At 44.6% G+C, this 24,148-nt stretch overlaps 2 protein-coding genes and 1 long non-coding RNA gene across 3 annotated transcripts in view; 1 reads left to right on the top strand and 2 right to left on the bottom strand.

Annotated features, from left to right (window-relative positions):
- The window catches only part of LOC139222061 (uncharacterized), a 295,725-nt gene that overhangs the window by 44,834 nt on the left and 226,743 nt on the right, over positions 1–24,148 (bottom strand). The window lies entirely within an intron of this gene.
- rtcb (RNA 2',3'-cyclic phosphate and 5'-OH ligase) lies at positions 640–7,061 on the top strand. Its single transcript, XM_070854021.1, has 12 exons — positions 640–786; positions 1,294–1,372; positions 1,454–1,521; positions 2,283–2,382; positions 2,907–3,063; positions 3,207–3,363; positions 4,151–4,310; positions 4,661–4,836; positions 4,921–5,109; positions 5,195–5,305; positions 5,382–5,501; positions 6,040–7,061. Exons 1-12 carry the CDS (start codon positions 694–696, stop codon positions 6,145–6,147), a joined length of 1,518 nt encoding a protein of 505 aa, XP_070710122.1. The 5' UTR covers positions 640–693; the 3' UTR covers positions 6,148–7,061.
- On the bottom strand, positions 11,758–23,888 carry xpot (exportin, tRNA (nuclear export receptor for tRNAs)). The gene is made up of 24 exons (XM_070854030.1): positions 23,739–23,888; positions 22,763–22,845; positions 22,614–22,670; positions 21,799–21,868; positions 21,187–21,405; positions 20,009–20,193; positions 19,097–19,265; positions 18,370–18,606; positions 17,838–17,876; positions 17,677–17,739; positions 17,462–17,586; positions 17,182–17,326; positions 16,615–16,734; positions 16,417–16,511; positions 15,958–16,027; positions 15,603–15,841; positions 14,756–15,041; positions 14,057–14,246; positions 13,350–13,466; positions 13,123–13,238; positions 12,986–13,033; positions 12,820–12,891; positions 12,163–12,219; positions 11,758–12,076 (listed from the first exon to the last, which is right to left on the bottom strand). Exons 1-24 carry the CDS (start codon positions 23,823–23,825, stop codon positions 12,050–12,052), a joined length of 2,916 nt encoding a protein of 971 aa, XP_070710131.1. The 5' UTR covers positions 23,826–23,888; the 3' UTR covers positions 11,758–12,049.

The raw sequence follows: 24,148 nt of genomic DNA, 5'->3' as shown, positions 1-24,148 counted from the left end.
GTTTTAGAGTTGCTGCCTCACACTGAGGGTGGAGCAGTGTGGTTATACACTTTAGACTTTAGACTTTTCTTTATTGATCTCCCAAAGGGGGAAATTCACATGTTACAGCAGCAACAATAGAAAAAAGAAAGAGTAAAAAAAACAGCAGTAGAAAATAAGCAATAACAAATAAATATATGTTGTAATAAAGCTGTTTTCTGATTATTAATGAAATCATTGTGCTATTTAACTATACATTTAAATGTACTGTGATTTGTTTTAATGTATTTTGTGTGTTTAAATGTGGGGGGTTTATATCCTGTACCTTAAAATAGTGGTGAAAATATATACTTTTGGTTTGAAAGCCAGTCTCTAAACTTCCGGCTGTACTGTTTCTGTTAAACTTCACTGAATTCATTTAACTACAATTACGGCAAGCGAGTAGTGTCGTTTTTTTTTTTTTTAGCTAACTCCTTTTTAAGAATAAACATTTTTAAACACACAGTTATAATGAGTTTGAGTTCCAGTGAAAATGAACCACAGATATTTAAATCGATCATTATTGGGAGGTAAATTTTGATGCGTCATGCCAAACGCGTTTAGCTGTCAGAGCGCTTGCGGGCTTCCGTAGCGCAGCCTGCTGACACTCGGCTTCAGACAGCCGGTGAAACGCAGCACAGATTCAGTGAAATCAGCCTTTTTCCCGTCGGAATAATGAGTCGCAGCTACAACGATGAGCTGCAGTACCTGGACAAGATCAGCAGCAACTGCTGGAGGATCAAAAAGGGTTTTGTTCCCAACATGCAGGTGAGACTTTGTGTGTAAACGTGGCTAACTGGTTAGCTTAGCCGGCTAGCACATGTGTGCTAATGTTTGTACTGAGACTGTAACCAGTTAGAAACTTACAGCTAAAAGAATAAAACCTGCTGACTGATTTCATCCAACAGCCAACTAGAAATGATTATTAAAAGAATTAAAGGGTGAATGTGAAAACATTTAATATAGATGTTATTATATATTTATGTACATGTATAAATATTATACCAGTTATAATAAATGAGGCTCCTCCATCACACTGTTTCACCTTTATTCTATGTGTGAAGATAAAAAAAGGGCCATTTCACTGCTTTTTTCCCACATCAGACCCAGTTCAGGTGAAAAGCTTTCAACTTGAACATCCTGTGTTTGCTTGAAGCAGATTAATTGAACTGTATTGATTTATTTCGTGGAAGCTTCATCAGTCATCAGTCATCAGTCATCAGTCAGCGGTCAGCAGCGTCCACATGAGCACTGTCGCTGTGTTTTGTCTCCCAGGTCGAAGGAAACTTCTACGTGAACGATTCCCTGGAGAAGCTGATGTTTGAGGAGCTCCGTAACGCCTGTCGGGGAGGAGGTCAGCCGCCGTTCACCTCAACCGATCCCCCCTCTGGATCATCTCCAGGAGCTTTACTCTAGCTATTCTTTGCTTCCTCAGGCATCGGTGGGTTCCTTCCAGCCATGAAACAGATCGGGAACGTGGCAGCGCTGCCCGGGATCGTACACGTGAGTGTCAACATGAGATACAAACACTCAGAGACGGGAAGGAAACTGTTGAAGGTTTGAAGATTACTAGACAGCAGCTGGTTTTAGAGAGCAACGGGTCCTCATCCTGGTGTGTGAGTGACTGGTAGGTAGTAAAAGTGTTGGAACTGGTCCAGTAGATCACCAGTAGATCACCTCAGCCAGCAGACACCAAACGGGCTGCAATGGCTGCAACGTGATCCTTTGGGACAACTGCACCTGATCACAGTAGGTCCACTAAAAGAGCTTGTTTGATCCACTGACAGGCTCAGAGTGTTATTCTAAGTGTGTGACAGCATCATGGAAAGGATCCCTACAGAGAGAGACCTGAAAGATCCTTTTGGTTTAACCACAAACAGCACACACACCAGACTACATTCACTAAAACAGGGATTTTAGAGAACAGGACACAGGAGCTGCTGCTCTGCTGCTGCCTCCATCAGTCAGTGTGTTTATGTTGTTGTGTTACACAAATGTTGTGTTGGATCTGAACTGACTCTTTAAAACTCTAAAGTCACACAGTAACACAAAACGTCAAACTAAATGACCGTAGCAGCATGTGAGGTAAAATCACCGTTTTTGTGAATGGAGTCTGGTGTGTTTGAAGAGAGTGACGGCTACCAAACTCCATCAGTCAGTTTGTGTCATTGTGAGACTTTGGTGTTTTTTAAAAGGTTAATTCTGATCCAACATGCTGAAGTTTCCCTTTAATATGTCTTAAACTGTGTGTGTTCGTCCCACAGAGGTCCATCGGCCTCCCAGATGTTCACTCTGGTTATGGATTTGCTATCGGAAACATGGCGGCCTTCGACCTGAACGACCCGGACGCTGTGGTGTCTCCAGGTACGTTTCTGACGTTCAGCGTTTTTGTCTCTGTGTGAGAAATAATAAATAAAAACAATAATACACATAAACCACGAGTCCAGTAAGGCTCCCACCACTAAAATGACATCACCAGTCTGTCAGAGCTTCATCAGGGCCAATAAGGAAGTTAGACAACAAAAACCTTATTTAACAGGTTCATATCAAACCTCCCTAATGAAACTAATGATTGTTGATGTTTTTGGCATTTCTGTACTTGAATTTATGTTTTAATTTAATTTATTTGATTTAATTTAATGACTTAATGACAGTCGGAGCTTTCTGCTGCACAAAGAATGAATCTTCTGCCTGTTCTAGTTTTTATTTTAGATCCATTTAACAGGAACATGCTAACGTGCTAACGTGCTAACAGCACCTCCATCTGTTTTCTTTGTCTGAATGTTTTCAGCAGCAGGTTTTAGCTTATTTTCCTAAATGTGGCTCCATGTTTCTAAGAAAGAGAGACGTGTCTGGATAAAGAGTCCGTCATGTGCTCTGTCCTGCAGGCGGCGTCGGTTTCGACATAAACTGCGGCGTCCGTCTGCTGAGGACGAACCTGGACGAGGGGGACGTGCAGCCGGTGAAGGAGCAGCTGGCCCAGTCGCTGTTCGACCACATCCCAGTGGGGGTCGGATCCAAGGGGGTCATCCCCATGGGGGCCAAGTAAGGACGGAGGACATTAGCACCAGGACCGAGTCCAGAACGCACGGAGGACCGTCTGCAGCCACTGACCTGTGTGTGTGTGTGTGTGTGTGTGTTCGTGTGTGTGTGTTCGTGCGTGCGTGCGTGTGTGTGTGTGTGTTCAGGGACCTGGAGGAGGCCCTGGAGATGGGGGTGGACTGGTCCCTGAGGGAGGGCTATGCCTGGGCCGAGGACAAGGAGCACTGTGAGGAGTACGGCAGGATGCTGCAGGCCGACCCCAACAAAGTCTCCTCCAAGGCCAAGAAGAGAGGCCTGCCGCAGGTATCCCAGCAGCCCCGGAGCTCCAGCCTGTATCTATGGACCTGTGCAGTTATTATCTGTCTACATCCTGGTGTCTGAATGACTGGTAGGTACTAAAAGGGTTGGAATTGGTCCAGTAGATCAGCATTATGGAAAGGATCCCTACAGAGAGAGACCTGGAAGATCCTTTTGGTTTAACCACAAACAGCACACACACCAGACTCCATTCACTAAAACAGGGATTTTAGAGAACAGGACACAGGAGCTGCTGCTCTGCTGCTGCCTCCATCAGTCAGTGAGTTTGTGTTGTTGTGTGTTAAACAAATATTGTGTTGGATCCTAACTAACCATTTACAACACTTAAATCACACAATACCACAAGCAAACTACCAGATCAAGGCAGAGATAGATTATCAACGCCCATGTAAAATCCCTGTTTTAGTGAATGTAGTCTGGTGTGTGTGCTGTTTGTGGTTAAACCAAAAGGATCTTCCAGGTCTCTCTCTGTAGGGATCCTTTCCATGATGCTGTCACACACTTAGAATAACACTCTGAGCCTGTCAGTGGATCAAACAAGCTCTTTTAGTGGACCTACTGTGATCAGGTGCAGTTGTCCCAAAGGATCACGTTGCAGCCATTGCAGCCCGTTTGGTGTCTGCTGGCTGAGGTGATCTACTGGACCAGTTCCAACACTTTTACTACCTACCAGTCACTCACACACCAGGATGTGGACACAGAGGACCCTGGGTTAAGTTCTTCTTAATAAGAGAACAGGCCATAAACCTCATGAGGACTTCCTGTGTTGCAGCTCGGGACTCTGGGAGCAGGAAACCACTACGCTGAGATCCAGGTGGTGGATGAGATCTACAACGACTACGCCGCCAAGAAGATGGGCATCGACCACAAAGGTCAGGTGTGTGTGATGATCCACAGCGGCAGCAGAGGCCTCGGACACCAAGTCGCCACAGGTAGGACACCGTTCATGAAGTGTGAAACTACCAGACTCCAGGTTAATTTTGGCTCATTTTACTTCACTTTGTCAGCTTTTAATTCATTAATATTTGTCTTTGTTACTGTCCTCACTTTACATGCATGGTGTCCTTTTTTCAGCAGAGACTCTGCTAAAAGTCTAAAATTTCTCATTTTGGCCAGTTAACAAATGATAAAGCTGAAAATACAAAAGAAATGAGCGCTCATAAAAATGTACAAACTTTTAATGAGATTCTGTATTGAGACTCATTGTTTAACTATTTAAACACAGAAACGCAGCAGGAAATGTCCAAAATAAAACTATGATAGATTATTTCACTGTTGGCAGACGCTCTGGTTGCCATGGAGAAGGCGATGAAGAGAGATAAGATCATCGTGAACGACCGCCAGCTGGCGTGCGCCCGCATCATGTCCCAGGAGGGGCAGGACTACCTGAAGGGGATGGCGGCGGCCGGGAACTACGCCTGGGTCAACCGCTCGTCCATGACCTTCCTCACCAGACAGGTAGGACGCACCTGCAGCCTCGTAGGAGGGGGGGGGGTTCAGACGGAGACGGGTCCGCCTCTGACCCGTTAATCTGCTTCTCAGGCCTTTTCCAAAGTGTTCGCCACCACGCCGGACGACCTGGACATGCACGTCATCTACGACGTCTCTCACAACATCGCCAAGGTGGAGGAGCACATGGTGGACGGGAAGCAGAGGACGCTGCTGGTGCACCGCAAAGGCTCCACCCGCGCCTTCCCCCCGCACCACCCCCTCATCCCCGTGGACTACCAGGTACGGGACGCCGCTCGCCGTTTGACGCGCGTACACTTCGGCAGCCGTTAACGGTGCAGAGTCATGGTTTGTTTGGCGTTTTCAGCTGACGGGGCAGCCGGTGCTGATCGGAGGGACGATGGGAACCTGCAGCTACGTCCTGACGGGGACCGAGCAGGGCATGACGGAGACGTTCGGCACCACCTGCCACGGAGCGGTACGATCAGTTCACATCACATGACCCCCCCCCACTACAGACCTGAGTCCCATTAAAACACCCGTCTGTTCTTCAGGGTCGCGCTCTGTCTCGGGCGAAGTCTCGCAGGAACCTGGACTTCCAGGACGTCCTGGACAAACTGGCCGACAAAGGCATCGCCATCCGAGTGGCGTCGCCCAAACTGGTCATGGAGGAGGTGGGAGGACGCTCTTATTTTACCATCAGTGTGATTACAATGATTTATTACAGTTATTTGAATATTTCAGACTTGGTGTGGCTCATGGACACAGTTTTGCCAAAGTTTAAAGAAAAACTCCATCATCTTTAACCCTGTGCCAGACTCCATTGACAAAAACAATCATTTTTCACAGGAGCTGCTGGTCTGCTGCTGCCTCTGTCGGTTAGTTAGTTTGTGTTATTGTGTGACTTTGGTGATCTAAACGGTCACTTCAGATCCAACCCAATATTTGTGTGACACACAATAACACAAACACACTGACTGATGGAGGCAGCAGCAGAGCAGCAGCTCCTGTGTTCTGTGAGCTAAAATCCCTGTTTTTGTGAATGTAGTCTGGTGTGTGTGCAGAGAGCGATATAAAAGGTGATCTACTGGACCAGTTCCAACACTTTTAGAACCTACCAGTCATTCAGACTCCAGGATGTGGACAGATAAGAACCAGGTTCTTATTGGCTCCATCTTTTGTTTGTTTCTAAAGTTGTTTTTTTGTCTTCAGGCTCCTGAATCGTACAAAAACGTGACGGACGTCGTCAACACGTGTCACGACGCTGGAATCAGTAAGAAGGCGATCAAACTGAGGCCGATCGCTGTGATTAAAGGCTGAAGCTGCACGACTCCTCGTTTCTAAAGACTGTTGACACCAAACGGAGGAAAGACACTAACGAACAGTCACCCTGAACAGCAGAGGACATTCGCTTCATGTGATTGTGGTTCTTCTTCTTTTTTTGTTTTGAAATGGAATGAATTTATGTTGGACATGAAATCGAACAAAGAAAAATGTCAAATTTAATTTCTAATCTGACAAATCTATTTTTTGTGCTCCTGCCAAACGTGTGATCCAAATAAAGGTGATCACTTGCAGCTGAATTTATCTGTTTCAGTCCACCTTAAATGTTAGCCTGTTCCAGAGCCTTTACCCAAACAGAGGAACAAATACCAGACTGGAAAGATTAGCTGTACTTCTATCATTCATTATTCCTCATCAATCATTATTTTCTCCATTAAAGGAACAGTCCGTAGTATCTGAAGGGTGGTGTTATCAGCTCCTTCTCCAGTGTTTGGAGAAGCAGGCAGGAGTCCCGTCTTATCTCTCAAGCTCACCAGACTCCATTCACAAAAACAGTAATTTTAGCTCACAGAAAACAGGAGCTGCTGGTCTGCTGCTGCCTTAATTGGTTAGTTTGTTTGTCTGATTGTGTGAGTTTTGGTGTGTTTAAGTGATTAGTTTGGAGCCAAACTAACTTGTTAGTTCATTGATCGAGGCAGCGGTAAACCAGCAACTTCTGTGTTCTGTGAGGTTAAATGACTGTTTTAGACAATGGAGTCTGGTGGCTTTGAAAAGAGCAACATGGCTTCAGAACGAGCTGATTTACAGCCTGAAACAGGAATCAGGAAATAAAGCAGGAAAGTGGACGTCGCCTGATTAGTAAACACTTTATTGGTTCTAACAGATGTTCTAACAGGATTCATCTCCATATCAAAAAAAAAATTCAATAAATCAACACATTTCACCATCAATGAACACATGAATTCATTTGGCAACTCTTCCTTGATATGAGCAAACGTCTGTCGAGTCCTGATGAACTTTAACAGAGAAAGTAAAATAAAACCAGGCTGTAACAATCCCAATATCCATCAATAATCTCCTCATGGAGCCGATATTCACGCCGTCACAAATAATCTGATGTCTTCGCTTTAAATCGTCTGATTCTCCTTCGGTTCACTAAAGGAAAATGGCGCCGGCGTGAACGTGGCGGCGGTACGACGAGTTAGTTCAGGTGTTTGTGGGGAGATTCGAACACAGTTCATTAAGTTAAAAACGGGTGGATTAAGTGCGAATCCTGAAGAGTTTAGTGTTGAAACAGGCTCGCATGGGTACGGAGGTTAAACTGTGTCGAAACTAAAAACACTACGACGTCATTGGAGCCACTGTAGATAAAAAAAAAATAATAATACATTGTACAGAGTGGGGGGGTCATGGGGGGAAAAACAACAACATAATATTCTTTGCGAGAACAAAAATATTGAGATTAAGATTACTTGTAAATTAGCCCCCAGCTCCATATTTTAGTTAGTTTTTAAATCTACAATGGACCTTTTTATGCCGTCACACTGGAAGGAATAGTTCAACATTTGGGTAAAAAGATTCAGACTGATATCAGCGTGAGGCCGTGGTTAGCTTAGCTTAGCACAAAGACTGGAAGCGGGGGGGATTGTTAGCGTAGCTCCGTCAAACCAAAAGAAACTCCAACTTCAAGCAAAACAAAAAAAAAAAGTTAACCAGAGTTACAAGTGATTCAAGTAATAAAAAAAAACACCTCAACCACCTTCGGAAATGTCATAGCAAGATAAAGGTCCAGCATGTGTTTAGCAGCTAGGCTAACAGCTAGCATAAATTGCTTTTGTTGCTGTAAACAGTGATATTCAATATTATGCTAGCTGTTTGTAGCTAGTTATAGCAGCTAACATGTGCATGTTTTTAGCCTAGCTTAGCAGAAAAGACTGGAAGGAGGAGGCAGAGGCTACTAGCTAGTATTGCTACAAACAGCTAGCATGATTAATGTTAGATTTTTATTTACTTGTTTGTGTAACGCATGTGAGACAATTTCCAAAACCACCTTAAAACAACTCAACTCAACAAACTGCTAGCATACCATCAGGTATGGTAGCTCTTTGTGCTAAGCTAGGCTAAACCGATAAACCAAGACAGAGATAAAACTGATATCACCTCACTCTGGGAAGACAGCTAACATCTGCATTTCCCAAAGTATCCAACAATTTACATAAATAACAAAAATAAGAATGATTCCCGAGCTAATTCATAACATTAGCCAGAACTGCGTCTCTGCTAAAGGTCCTCTTATTAGTATTTTCCAAAGTTTTAGCATATAAGTGGACCTCAAGACTGTCGTTGTGCATGTAACATCTCATATTTTGGTTTAATTGCCTAATTTACAGACGCCGTCTCATGACGTAGAGATCCATCAAATCACACGAGCTCATTTAATCCTGACGTGAACTTTTAAATGTTAAATTAGTTCATCGATATGTTTTGAGATATTCTTTAAACATTTCTTCTCGTCTAGAAATCCCACACAATGAACTGAATTTAACAAATATGTTTTAGTCCAGGCGTGGATTCATCCGCCGCTGAAAATAGTCCCCAACAAATGCATCATTGGCTCCTGTCTTTAGTTTTAGTTTAATCTTTCTGAGGGATTTGTTGACAAGTAGGAAAATGTAGAGCAACAGCTGAACCAGCTTTATTCTCTGTGTGTGTGCCTGTAGGTACGACCACATGTGGCTTTCAGGCACTTTTCTCTGGAGGTTTTCTAAAGGCAAAGTTTCTGCGGAGAAGAAATGTGAAGCTGAAGATCAGATGAACCGAATAACGAATAAGGCGGGAACATCACAAACTGATTTAAACAGTGGAAACAGGGCGGGGGGGGGGGGGGGGGGGGGGGGTCACAATAGCCAAAGTTTTAAAAGAGAACTCCGGTATTTTTTAATCCTGAGCTCCTCTCTGTCCATATCCTGGTGTCTGAGTGACTGGTAGGTAGGAAAAGTGTTGGAACTGGTCCAGTAGATCACAGTAGGTCCACTAAAAGAGCTTGTTTGATCCACTGACAGGCTCAGAGTGTTATTCTAAGTGTGTGACAGCATTATGGAAAGGATCCCTACAGAGAGAGACCTGGAAGATCCTTTTGGTTTAACCACAAACAGCACACACACCAGACTACATTCACTAAAACAGGGATTTTAGCTCACAGAGCACAGGAGCTGCTGGTGTAGTTGCTGTGATTTTGGGAGTTTTAAAATGTTAATTTGGATCCTAACTAACAGTTTAAAACACCAAAATCACACAACACCACAAACAAACTTAACAATCGAGGCAGCAGCAGATCAGAACACCTGTGTTCTGCGAGCTAAAATGGCTGTTTTTATCAATGGAGTCTGGTGGCCTTGAAGAGGTCGAGCTTTCCAGCCACGACAAGCTCTTTTAGTGGACCTACTGTGATCAGGTGCAGTTGTCCCAAAGGATCACATTGCAGCCATTGCAGCCCGTTTGGTGGCTGCTGGCTGAGGTGATCTACTGGACCAGTTCCAACACTTTTCGTCAATCATCATCAACTCCAAAAATGTAAGAACGGGGCCCAGGTCTGAAAACAACAACAACGTTCTCCTTAAAAGAACAGAAGCGTCTAATGAGTCAACAGTTAAAGCAGGTTTGAGGTTTTTCACATCAGCAAAAATCAAACACATTTTGTACAGTTATCATCGTCTCACACTGATTGGTTTTGTTACTGTTTGACAGCTCCTTCACAGTATTGATCGCAGTAAAGCGTTGCATAATCAATTTATCGATCGTCCTGAATTGTCTGAAATGCGTCGATATAAAATTCATCGAGGTCCTTCTGTACACGGGCAAATTCATGTTTTTACATGAGCTGTACACGAGTGATTCCTATAAACGGGTTTAAACGTAACCTATGGAAGCTCAATGCAGCCAAGAAAAAAAAAAAAAAAAGACATACATAAAATGTTAGGAATGACCAAAATGAAAATACTCATAATAAATCAAAATTATGCCGTTTTCAGTCAGAGATTTACCACGAAAAAAGTCCAAGTCAAAAGTCTATAAGATAATAAAACAAAATATATTTACTAAATCAACGGCATGAAATAGTTACATTTTTCACTTTAAGTCATAATTATGAGAGTGGCAAAGGTTTAATTAAACGTTTAAGTCAAAAAATTAAGATAATAAATGAGATTTATGCCAAAATTATGATGCGTCAAAAGTTTCACCTCATGAGCAAGAAATAATAATTAATTATAAACAAAAACACCAGCAAGTCGAGACAATAATAATAAATTTTGACTTGAATTAAGAGCAGAACGTCAAAACCGTAATAACTAATAATTCTGACTTACTGTGAGTATCGTTATCATCTCTAACTTTTAATCGCTTTTATTCCATTTTCTGGCACAAATGAGCTTCCATACTTAGCTTCCAGATGGGAATGAAAATTTAAAAAAAAAAGAAAAACTAAACCTAGGAACGTTATTTACATGTTTTAACATCTTATTCTCTTATTTACACTTTGTTCCTCCATTTTATGTTAATTTCCATCTGAAATTAAAAAAACAGCCCAAAATATTTGTCACATTTCCAGGAAACAAAAATATTCCGTGGATTATTTTCACGTCTTTAAGGGGCTGATTTAACCGAACCTCGAGTATCTACATCCCATCAGGTAACAAATATAAAGAGTGGTCGAGATAATGTCGATAATATTTGCTTTTAAATTGAGAATTCAGGAAAATCTGTAGATGTTGAAAAGGTAATACTGGTTTTTTGTGGGCCCTTTTTCCCTCCATATTCTGGTGTCTAAATGACTGGTAGGTACAAGACGTTCTCGCTCTCTTCAAAGCCACCAGACTCCATAAAGAAAAACATTAACTTTACCCCACAGAACATTCTCCAACTTTGGTGTTTTCAACCAGAAACAACCGTTATATCGTTCCACCAGACTCTAGTGACAAAAACAGTAATTTTACCTTGCAGAACACAGGAGTTGCTGTTCTACCGCTGCAATATTTGTGTTGCACACAAACATCATTTTGGATCTGAAGTAACCATTTAGCACACCAAAGTCACACAATAACAACCAACTAACTAACCGATCGAGGCAGCAGCAGAGCAGCAGCTCCTGTGTGCTGTGAAGTAAAATCAGTGTTTTTGTGAATGGAGTCTGGTGGCTTTGAAGAGAGTGATCTAAAGACTGTTTGTGGTTAAATAACAATCTTTGTAGGGATCCCTTCCGTACTGCAGTCATTTAGACACCAAAATGTTTTTAAAAAAATAGGACCCAGGTTTAAAAACATTGGAATTACCCTTTAAACCTGGAAGGCAGATTGAGTCGGGCTGTAAGCACTTCACGTTTCACTTCAAACTTGAAATCAACCATCCGTCAGATCAAATCAACACATTAAAAAAAAAAAGAATGCCACATTTTGAATAAAAATAATACGATTCAGCCCTTATTTTCTGTCCAGTCAGCGGCAGCAACAGAGAACTGAAACCCAGCGTGTTCTGAAATGTGGTTTCTGACTAGAGTAAAGCTATCGTCTCTCAAACACCGCTAGAGGAGAATTACCAAAAGGTCTTCCACACAGTCGCGTCCTCTCCCACGTCCAAAAGCCCTTTCACTCGACTTTCCACACAAAAAGAGTCCCACCGCGATCCTCCGTCGAGCTCCGTTAACCGGCCCCCGTGGACAGCCCGTCCCGTCGGCGCCCGGAGGGATGAATCCGTCCACCGACCTGCCGTCCACGTCCCGACAGACTCAGACAGACTGGGCTGGGTTACACGTTTGCCTTTTTAAGTGCAAAAGCAGCTCCTATGCTAAGTTCCATTTTTGTTTTTAGGTTGGGAGTGGCGTGTAGCACCACTTCCTGTTTAGCGTCCTCTCTCAGTCCCACTGAACGTCCAGTTTTAGGTCCTACAGCTTGGCTCTCTGGAAGAACGCCTGCACGCACAGAAGGGAGGAAATGATCAGCTGATCAACATCGAGGAGCCGCTCAGCCTCATTGATTAGGACAAACACACTCGTACCTTGATGTAGTTTTTCAGGACTTTGATGTCCGGCTGCTGAAGCACTTGACAAAGTTCCTGAAAGATCAAAACATGAGACAGAGAACGTCACACACCTGGGGCAGCTTAGACGAGTCAATATTTACAGGAAATATTCTGTGGATTATTGTCACAGCTTTAATTGAGAATTTTAGAAATAAATAAAGTCTGTAGATGTTAAAGGGTAATACTGGTAGTTTTAAACTTGTCTAGATGACTGGTAGGTACAGGAAGTTCTCGCTCTCTTCAAACACACCAGACTCCATTCGCAAAAACAGTGATTTTACCTCACAAAACACAGGAGCTGCTGGTGTATCACTGCAACTTTGGGTTGCGCACAAACATTGTGTTGGATCCAAACTGACCCTTAAACACACCAAAGTCACACAATAACACAAACAAATTAACCAATTAAAGAGACAGTAGACCAGCAGCTCCTGTGTTCTGGGAGCTAAAATCCCTGTTTTTGTGAATGAAGTCTGGTGTGTGTGCAGAGAGCGATGTTACATGGAAGACACGACATGAAGCTACAAACTGACGTGTTGCTGTGTGACACACTACAAATAAAGTTGAACTGGTTTGACTTTCTTCAGCACTCCAATTAGATTTTTTCCACTTTTTTTTTTGGCACCGCCTCACCTGTGAGATTTCTGGTGACACCTGAAGTGACGGCAAATACTCCTGCTGCAAGAACTGGATAAACTCCGGCCCCTGGGAGAAAAAATGATTATACAACTAATTACAACAAACAAGCGGGAGGACAAAACTAATTATTCTACTGTCGTCAAGCACAGCAGCTTTTTACCCTTTTGAGATGAATCATTTTCAGTGTGAGCGCGCACTCTGACAGCGTCTGCAAGGCAAAGGGCAGGAAAACTGAGTTCTGTTCATGCTTTGTCAAAATCTAGCGTTTTTTGACTGGAGTCTGGTGGAGAGACTCACCAGGACTGTCTGAGCGTCTGAGAGGTCAAAGGTCGGTTTGAGAGGAGCCAGGAAACACGCAGGGACGATGTGCTTGTAGATGAAGTCGGGGAAACCCACCATGCCGTCTTTACCTCCTGCGGGTTGGACCAGACGACGACAAAGACATAAAAACGAAGGAACGCTGACCAGGACGCTAAGAAATCATGTTAAACAGTTTGTTTGACGTCCTTCTAGATGTTTCTCACCCCACAGCTCCACCAGTTTAGAGAGGATGATGAAGCAGGTTTTCTGAGCGATGGGGTCTGGGAAGTCCACGGCTCCCTGGATGATGGTGAAGACGACTCGCTCGATGTTTTCTGCTCCTGAACACAAGAAAAACACAAAACACCCACACAATCACATAACTTCAGCTTAGAGGCAGTTTTCAAAAAGACAACGGAGTTAAATGATAATCCTGATCATCATGGAAAGGATCCCTACAGAGAGAGACCTGGAAGATCCTTTTGGTTTAACCACAAACAGCACACACACCAGACTACATTCACTAAAACAGGGATTTTAGAGAACAGGACACAGGAGCTGCTGCTCTACTGCTGTTTGTGTTATTGTGTCACTTTAGTGTGTTAAAGGTTTGGTTTGGATCCAACGCAATATTCGTAACTCACAATAACACAAACAAACCAACGAATCGAGGCAACAGTAGACAAGCAACTCCTGCGTTCTGTGGGGTAAAATCACTGTTTTTGTGAATGGAGTCTGGTGTGTGTGCAGAGAGCGATATAATGCTTGTTATTTTGTTGTTTATCACTTTTCCAAATTGAGAATCTAAATAAACATGATGGAAAGTTCAGAAAAAGTTAGTTACGCTCAACTTTGAGTTGAGATGATCTTCTTATATTCTATCAATTTAAATGTGTTAATAAGTGATACCCCGTGTTCGTGGCTAACTCACCCTGATTGGCCATCACCTCGTTCATTCCACTTCCTGTGACGGTCTGGATGAAGGTGAAGTAGCTCCTCCTCAGCATCTGTTTCTCCAGAGCGGCCGCCTGGTCGTTGTCCTCCGCCGGCCGCGCCAGCACCTCGAAGATGGCGAGCACCAGCGGCATGAAGACCTGCTGCAGGAAGGGAGACACCTGCCGCTGCCATGGCAACAGGAGAGAAAAACAAAATCACATAAGTGGTCGGACAGCTGGTTATTAGTTCAGGAAACACATCGACATTTTGTCCCAGTTGATCCTTTTGGTTTAACCACAAACAGCCATTATATCTCTTTCTGCAAACACACCAGACTCCATTCCCAAAAACAGGGATTTTACCTCACAGATCATGGAAGTTTCTGGTCTTGTTGTTGTGACTTTGGTGTTTTAACACGTTAGTTTGGATCCAAATCAACTGTTTAAAACACCAAAGTCACAAAATAACACATACAAACTAACTGATGGAGGCAGCAGCAGAGCAGCAGCTCCTGTGTCCTGTTCTCTAAAATCCCTGTTTTAGTGAATGTAGTCTGGTGTGTGTGCTGTTTGTGGTTAAACCAAAAGGATCTTCCAGGTCTCTCTCTGTAGGGATCCTTTCCATGATGCTGTCACACACAGTTTCAAACCAACAACATGTAAAGACTGGGTCATCACGGCTCTTCTGTGTCTACCTTGAACTTGGCGGTGATCTGGCTGATGAGCGGGATGAACTCCTGCAGGTCTTTGGCCTCGCAGTCCTTCAGCATGTGTTCGGAGGCGGCGGGGACGAAGGGCAGGACCTCCTCCTCCAGGCAGATGATCATGCGGTGCAGGAAGGAGCGCACCGAGCTGCGCAGCACCCCCCGCTGGACGGGGCAGCTGAGCGCAGGCAGGAAGGACTGCAGGCAGTCTCTGTAGACCTCCGTGCAGCCGCACTGCTTCACCGTCTGCTTGTTGCTGAACGCCTTGCTGGTCCGACTGCCAACAGAGAAGATGGCGCTCACAGAGGGCAAAGATGGAGCCGGACACAGGAAGTAAAATCATCTGAAGAGCGTTTTTAAAAAGGAGCCATAACTTTAAAGTGATTATTAGTCAGAGCAGCACACGGTGTCGTCTTCTTCTTCTTCTAATAAATTCCACTTTTGAGCCTAAATGTGCCTGAAAACTCAGGAAACTCTACGAAATTTTACGTATTTTAGTGGTCTTGGTGATGGGCGTGGCTAAATGGCTCCATAGCGCCCCCTACGGAACGTCTTAAATTAATCCCCTCCTTTGACTTTCACCAACATGCACGACATTCGGTACACTGACGGAAAAAGAATGAACTGAACCCAACAGGAAGTCGGTTTGAATTTCAGTTTTTCAGGATTTCATCAAACGCCGTTGCCGTGGCGATGCACTGTTAGCCATGAAACAGGAAGTTGCCTGTGAAGGGCTAAAGCGTGGCTGAAACCTCTCCGAACAGGAAGTCGGCCATCTTGAATAAAATGGTGCATCTTTCTCAAACACGTTTGTCTCCGGAGCTAAAAGGAGTCTCACCTGGCGAAGCCGACGGCGTGGCTCAGACAGTCGGCGAGGGCGGTCTGTCGTTCCTCGTCCGTCTCCTGCGGCAGTTTGGCGAGCAGCAGGCGGAAGGCGTCCATCAGCGGTAAGAGCAGGCTCCTCATCAGCGCCTGCTTCCTCTCCACGGGACTCTCCCCGTTCACGATCAGCACGCCTGCCGTCTCGAACATGAACAGCTGGTCGTCACTGGTCAGCAGAGCCGGGAAGCCGTTCTCCTGGACGAGAGGAGACGAGAGGAGACGAGAGGAGACGAGAGGAGACGACGTCAACGCCAAGGCCAGACGCAGAAATCACACCTGACAGGTGGACACACACACACGCTGATACTCACAGGAGGAGCGAGCTCCAGCAGGTCCTGGATCCTGGTCAGGATGTCCTCGATGTAGGCGTTCAGGTGTTTACTGTCCACACACACACACACAGACACGTCAGCACAGACAGACAGACACCCTACAGGAGCTTTATTGGCGTTTAGTTTCGTTAGTTAGTTAAGTTGAGTCGCACTGTGGGAACCTGACTGTACAGGTGAAGGACCAGCATGCACTTTTCTCTGTTTCCTTGTTTGAGATAATAAACAACACGACGCCTCTTCTTTAACCTTCGTATGTGACTCACACACGAACACCGGCGGCCCTTTGAGTCTACGTTTGATTTTTTCCTTCTAACTGTTTCACTCGTATTGAATCGGTGAAAATACTGGATATTGTTTCTACACAGTTATTAAACATTTAGTGAAAAATAACTCTTCAAACTGTTGTGGCTGTTGTTCTGCAGCGGGAGCCGAACTCACTGCAAAGTTTTGATGAATCTGGAGAAGAGGTAGGCCACTCTGCTGCGGACCTTTGGGCTGTTGTGTCTCAGTCCTCTCTGGTCCAGAAACGCCATCTGACAGTGAACACAACACATGCGGCTGTCAGTGAACACAACACGGTCTCAGTGTTCCAAACCTAGTGCTAAAATATGAAATAGATTTTCTGATATCTCTCACCAAAACATTTGGGATATGCTGAGGCTCCACGATGAAGAATTTATCGTATCGAACGACCGTTTCGAAAAACTCCAGGGACACTGAGCTGTGCTGGTAGCTGCTCACGTTGCAGGACACCAGCTGAGGGTTCAAACACAAGCATTCATCTGTTACTGTTTTAAAGGGTAAAGTATTTTTAAACCTGGGCCTTATTTTTTATCGTTCTCTTCACAGCCACCAGACTCCATTCACAAAAATGGTGATTTTACCTCACAGACCACAGGCGTTGCTGGTCTACTGCTGCACTGATCCGATAGTTTCTTTGTGTTGTTGTTTGACTTCGGTGTTTAAAATGTTTATGTCAGATTCAACACAATATTTGTTTAACACATAACAGGACAAACAAACCAACCGATTAAGGCAGCGGTAGACCTGCAACTCCTGTGTTTTTCTAGGTAAAATTACTGTTTTTCTCAATGGAGTTTGGTAAGCCGGAGGGTTAGAAACACCAGAGCTCCAAGTTACTGTGGTGAAATCAAAAGAAAGCAGATACTGAACAAAACATGTCTGCAGAGTCATGTGACCGACCGTCCTCATCATGTCCTGCAGGGCGCTCGTCTTCGCCGTGTCTCCGGAGAAATGGGCGCCGTGCGACGCTGGCAGAGCCTCGCCCAGCATGTAGAGCAGCCTGATGGCCACCTCCACCTCCATGAAGGGCGCCGTCTGCCAGTTCCTGCACAGCAAAGACGACACAACATCGAGTTCTGGGTGGTGACGCTTTACTGCACGTTGTTGTTGAGTTTTATCCTCTGTTTCAGTTCCATTTAAACAGGAACAGTCACAGATTTATGGTGTCGGTGTGACTTACTGCATGGTGTTGGTGAAGACTCGCCGTACGGACTCCAGCAGCAGCTCCGGAGACACCTGAGCCAGACGATCCAGCAGCATCTTCAGCTGCTTCCTGTACTCCACGAACATCGCCTCGTCCTCGCCCTGACACACACACACACACACACACACCAGCTACAGTCTCACGTTGGCAGGTCAAACAGACGACACTCGGCAGCCGGGACACAAACTCACCTCGTTCTCAAAGTTGTACTCGTCGTCATACGTCAGTTTCTTCATGACGCCCAGCATGATGGCCTGTGGGGGGGGCAGAGGGAGCAGCAGGGGGGGGGGTTGTTTACTGACACCTCAGACAGGTGATGAGACTTTTATCAGCATCGTTCACAGTCACTCACCTCTATGTTGGCTTTCTGCTGGTCCGTCAGCTGAGGAAGCTACAGAGACCAGAGAAAACATCATCATCATCATCATCATGAAGGATCACCACCCAAAGGTGTGTCTGACACCCACAGGTATTTATTTCTAATATTTAGAATTATGTACAATAATGACTGAAAGCTCCAGACTCTGAGCAGCGACTAAATGGACCCTTTAGAGACATTATTTTGTCAAATGCCGTTTCCATGATCACTTTTAATACACACCAGACTACATTCACTAAAACAGGGATTTTAGCTCACAGGACACAGGAGCTGCTGATGTAGTTGCTGTGATTTTGTGGTTTTAAAATGTTAGTTTGGATCCAAACCGAACCTTTAAAAACACCAAAGTCACACAACAACACAAACAAACTAATGAATCGAGGCAGCAGCAGACCAGCAGCTCCTGTGTCCTGTGAGCTAAAATCCCTGTTTTAGTGAATGTAGTCTGGTGTGTGTGCAGAGAGCTCTAGCCTCTGATTGGTCCAGGGGAAGGTTGCTGGCTCACCTGTTTGAGGACGTGCAGGTATTCGTAGCAGAAGCAGACGATGTTGGCCGAGATATCGTCGTCCTCGTGCACCAGCAGCTGCAGCAGCAGCGGCACTTTGGCCTCCAAGGCCTGCAGCGTCTCGGCCGCCGCCTTCACGTTACTGCCCTTGGCCAGCTTGGTCCAGCTCAGCACCAGACTCTGGCCCATCCCGTTCACCAGCCGCGAGAACTTGGCCAGGAAGTCCACGTCCTCCTCCTGCCGGGACAGGAAGAGGGGCATAAAACACTCTGCCATCCAGGAAGTGAGGAGCGGCAGGGAAAGCATGTGACCTCCGGACGAGAACAGAAACACTTAACCATCAAACACCATCAGAGCACGACATTTCAGTCTGGAACAGATTTCACGACAATAAAAGAAACAAGAAATAATCTCTAAAAAGGAAACAATCACACTTTTCTTGTGGCAGAAAGAGTTTTAACATTTTTTAAAAAAACTCTCCTTCTTAATCAAACTTCTTTGTCTGTTTTTCTGAAGTTCAGTTAAACTATTTGTGTCAATTTCAGGTTAAAGTTCAGTCGTTTTCTCATTTATTTTAATGTAAAAGAACATTTCTGAGACATAAAACAGCACGACAGCATGATGTTCTGCATAAACAGCCACACATCTGAAGTAACCAGTGAATGAAATAAGAAAATAACTTTAACGTTCAGCACACAGCTCTGTATAACACACCCCACAGTCGTACCTGCTCCACGTTGAAGAAGCCGGCGGTCTGCAGGACTTGGCACAGAGACTCCACCAGCTTGGTTTTATCCACGGGGTCCATCCCTTTGTTGACTATTTCAAACAGGCAGTCGCAGGCCTCCTCTCTGAGCTCCTCCACCGACATCTGGCTCAGCAGCAGGTTGACGAACCTGGAAACAGGCAGCAGAAGCTCCGAGGTGTTTTCACTGAGGAACAACGTCATTCACTCCACCAGCGCTGGTTTGTCCAGGTGATGTTAGGACGGACGTGTCTTTATTCTGGATTCAGGTGACTACTCTCTTTACCTGACGCAGGTTCATAACTTTATTTAAATGACGCTGGTTCATAACTTATTCTACTTCGCAGGGACGACTGTGCGTCACATGAACACTACTACAGCTGATTAAACCTTCAGCATCATTCAGACGTTTGACACTTTGGTTTCCTGCTCAGTTACAAACAGATCAGACCAAAGTGTGTGCTGGGTAGATTTCTGGAAACACGTTAAATGATTTACTACCTGAACACTTGCTGTTACAGGTACAAACTGTGGTGATTAAAGTTCAAACTAATTTACAGCAAATTCATTTGACTTTTCTGGCCAGTGAGGCACCTTTAATGTTTAACATCGATCAAAACATGAAGACTAAATGTTATTTTCTGTAGAAAAACATGTGTTACACTGCTGCTATCATCATCATCATCATCATCATCATCACTATTAGAGTTTCTAAATTGTAATTAATGCTTCTGAATCTTTTGGGGCCATGAAAATTAACCAACCGTCTTTCACAACTTTCGCAGGCGACTTTATTTAAACGGAAACTATTTGACACAACGTTCTTCATGCAACTAAACTTTGGTCACACTGCTCTTTCTTCACAGCACTAAAAGTTCAAAACCTGTGACTGACCGGTCGTTGGCGATGAGGTTGAGGTCGATCCAGGAGACGTAGGCTCCCACCACCTCCAGACACTGACAGGTGAGCTCCGGGTGGGACAGCTGGTAGGTCTGCAGGATCTGGAACCAGGACTCCACCAGGTGGGGGATGCACTGCTCCCGCATGCCGTCTTTGATCAACGTGTTTCTACGCGTCTCCTGATGGTTAAAAACACAGTTTGTTCTCGTATTATTCGAGATTTAACTTCCTACAAACATCTTAGTCATGAAGTTTGTGGTTTTACTACTTTGATTCCTTTTCCTGTTTTCATCATATCAACGTCTTCTCTTCCTCAAACACGCAGTAATATTATCTGACTGTTATCAGTGTTCAGGTTCTTTAAGGTCTCAGTATCTCTTCACCACTACAGAACTGATTAATCAGCATTTTCTTTCTAAATACTCAAATGAAACAGTCTTTACTTTGGAAGTGAGTCACAGAGGAGAACAGAAACATTTCTGGATGTATGAAGGATAAAGAGTTTAATGCTTTTAAACTACAACAATAACAAATAAAGAGTTTAAAAAAGGATCTGAAAACAGAGGCCGGGTTTAACAAAGATGACTGGAATTACCCTTTAAAATCCAGAGGGGCCTGTGAGGAAGAGGAGGAGGAAGAGGAGGAAGAGCAAGAGGAGGAGGAGGAGGAAGAGCAGGAGGAGGAGGAGGAGGAAGAGCAGGAGGAGGAAGAGGAGGAAGAGCAAGAGGAGGAATAGGAAAAGGAGGAAGAGCAAGAGGTAGAGGAAGAAGAGGAAGAGGAGGAGGATGAAGAGAAGGAGGAGGTAGAGGAGGAGCAAGAAGTGGAAGAGAAGGAGGAGCAGGAAGTGGAAGAGAAGGTATAGGAAGAGGAGGAAGAGGAGCAGGAGGAGGAGCAGGAAGAGGAGGAGGAGCAGGAGGAGGAAGAGGAGGAGCAGAAAGAGGAGGAGGAGGAAGAACAGGACGAGGAGGAGGATGAAGAGAAGGAGGAGCAGGAGGAGGAGGAAGAGGAGGAACAGGAGCAGGAGCAGGGAGAGGAAGAGGAGCAGGAGGAGGAGGAAGAGGAGGAACAGGAGCAGGAGCAGGGAGAGGAAGAGGAGCAGGAGGAGGAGGAAGAGGAGGAACAAGAGCAGGAGCATGGAGAGGAAGAGGAAGAGGAGGAAGAGCGTGTGTCACCTCAGGCGAGTGGAGGATGTCTCTGTCGACCACCTCGGCGTCGATGGCCATCAGCGTCCTCAGGTAGATGTCGACGCCGTGTGGGTTCAGGCCGACCAGCGTCAGGACGTCGAAGAAGAACTTGGGCCACATGGTCAGGTACTCCATGATGAAGGTGAGGGCGAACACCTGAGCCGCCTTGTTCCTGATGAAGGGCTTCTCGGGCTGCGCGTTCATCAGCTGGCAGTCACAGAATAATCCAGGTTATTCTCAGATTAGCTGTCCCTCTATTCTCTCAGCATGTATCTAAAGCAGCTCTGAGTGATTCACTGTAAACACTCTGAATATTTAAACACAATCTGGGTGTTTTACTTCAGTAAGAAGAAGAAATGACACCATAGAAAAACACTGTTAGAAGGTAAAGAACAGTTAAAGTTCTTCCCCACTACACATGTGATTTATATATATATTCTATACTTTAGCCTCTTTATCAGGACAGTTTGACAGAACTGTGTTCACTAATACTTTATATACTGTGTGTCGTCTCTGGGATGTGTATATATATATAAATAATTGGATTACTGGTGACTTTATATACTTTATTGTGATGTGGAGCAGCAGGAGTTTCAGTACCTGACACTGGAGCCACTTCATCAGAGTCTCTCTGATGAGCTGCTGCTGAGCTGCACTCAGACCAGCGTGTCTGCAACACAAACAGCACAAACAGCACACAGGCTGACTTCAGAGCAACTATGGGATTATTCATTAAAGGAGGAATCTGGTGTTTTAACCCTGTTCATATCCTAGTGTTTCTAAGTGACTGGTAGGTAGTAAAAGTGTTGGAACTGGTCCAGTAGATCACCTCAGCCAGCAGCCACCAAACGGGCTGCAATGTGATCCTTTGGGACAACTGCACCTGATCACAGTAGGTCCACTAAAAGAGCTTGTTTGATCCACTGACAGGCTCAGAGTGTTATTCTAAGTGTGTGACAGCATCATGGAAAGGATCCCTACAGAGAGAGACCTGGAAGATCCTTTTGGTTTAACCACAAACAGCACACACACCAGACTACATTCACTAAAACAGGGATTTTAGCTCAAATGACAGCAGTAGTTGCTGGTGTAGTTGCTGTGATTTGGGAGTTTTAAAATGTTAGTTTGGATCCAAGCTAACAGCTTAAAACACCAAAATCACACAACAACACAAACTAACTTAACAATCGAGGCAGCAGCAGATCAGAACTCCACAGTGTCCTGTGTGGTAAAATTACCGTTTTTGTCAATGGAGTCTGGTGTCTTTGAAGAGAACATTATATAGAGCCTGTTTCACAGCTGAAGCAATCTACTGTACCAACGTTTCTTACTGATTAGTCATTTATGAAAATATATGTACATATATAGTAAATATGAACAAAATGGAGATGAAGACAGAGCCTCCTCCTCCTCACCTGAACTTTATCTGATGCTCCAAAACTTGGAAGCAGAAGAACTTCACATGGTCATCGCTGAAATAAAACAGATGAAACCCGTTCAGACATCTGTGAAACAGCGGCTATAGGAGGGTGAGATGTTTTATGAAGCCCAGGGTGACACTCACTTGTAGATCCCTTTAGCCAGAGCCTCTCCACACACCTCCCAGGCGTCCTGAGACTCCTTCAGCTGCTCAAAGTAAGCCATGGCCTGAGGGCAGTGACAGAAAACAGAGTCACTGGTTCATTTTCTTGTTTGATTCATCAGAATAAACAGCATCTAATAAAGCCAGAAAGCGGCCCAGACCCTTGGGGAACCTAAACTCTCTTTATATATATGTAGATATAGATATATAAGTGTGTGTGTGAACTCAGTCCTGTGAGGAACACGCAAGCAATTGTTATCATCTCTTTTTCAGCACAACTTGAGTATCTCTGCATCAGAGATCACATGATGGTAAAATAAAGCTGTAAGACCAAGATGCCAAAAGAAAAAGTCAAACTTTCCATTCACGTTCTATAAGAACTTCACATTTGAGCCCAAAACACAAAGAGTCTATCAGACACTAAAAACTATGCATAAAAAATAAGATAAATACTATAAATATGGATCTTTATCACATTATTTTATTCCACATATGGCTGCTTATCAGTTTATGGAAACCATTTTGCATGTTTTTGCTGACTGCGTCACGTCCACTAAGCTGATGAGCAGATTTCAGAACTTCTGTTGAGTAATAAAACGTTTGGCAGCAGAATAAAAACACATTTTTACTGTATGTGTAACGTGTCCACAGCAGCAGGAGCTCGTCTTCATGTAGCTCAGGACACTTCAGGTAACCATCCACACACCTTTACTCTCTGAAGGTCGTTTTCATGAGTGACCTTTCGACGGCAGATGTCTTAGAATAATTAAGGACCAAAAACTAATCATAGCGAACGTCCAGTAGCTGCTAAACACACCACCGAAGAAGAGCAGAGGCAGCAGAGCGCTTATGGAAGTCTCTCCTCTAAAGGTTTAGTGTTCTGTCGCCCTCTTGAGCTCTTCGGTTCAGTGTGAAGGTTTTAAATGTTTCCAGACAGTGAAATAACGCAGCGCCTCACCCTCTGCCTGTAGCGGGCGTCGGCGTTCGGGTTGAGCCCCAGCAGGGCCTGCTCGTCCATGACTGCAGCGACAGACTGGCAGGCCATTCGTGGGTTAGCTTTGCTCCAGGGCAGGTTCGGTCCTCTCTGCAGCCGCCGGGCAGATTTCTCTCATCTGGAAACCAGGAAGAAAACATCTGAGGTGAGACACACTGAGACGAACCGTCCGTGACTCAACGTTAGAGCGAAACACGACTACTGAAGTGGAGTCAGTCATTAGTCCAGTGTCCTGCCAAACTTAATGCAAATTTCAACAGATTTAAGGAGAAAAACTGTTAGTTAGTTCAGCTGATAGTGAGCTGATAATGTCTGGTACAGAAACTTCTAAACAACCTTCTGGCTGTTTCAGAGAACTGAATCTGATCAGTTTT

The sequence above is a fragment of the Pempheris klunzingeri genome, chromosome 22 (genome assembly GCF_042242105.1).
Source record: "Pempheris klunzingeri isolate RE-2024b chromosome 22, fPemKlu1.hap1, whole genome shotgun sequence".
NCBI lineage: Eukaryota > Metazoa > Chordata > Actinopteri > Acropomatiformes > Pempheridae > Pempheris > Pempheris klunzingeri.
This window is presented reverse-complemented; position numbering and strand designations above follow the sequence as displayed.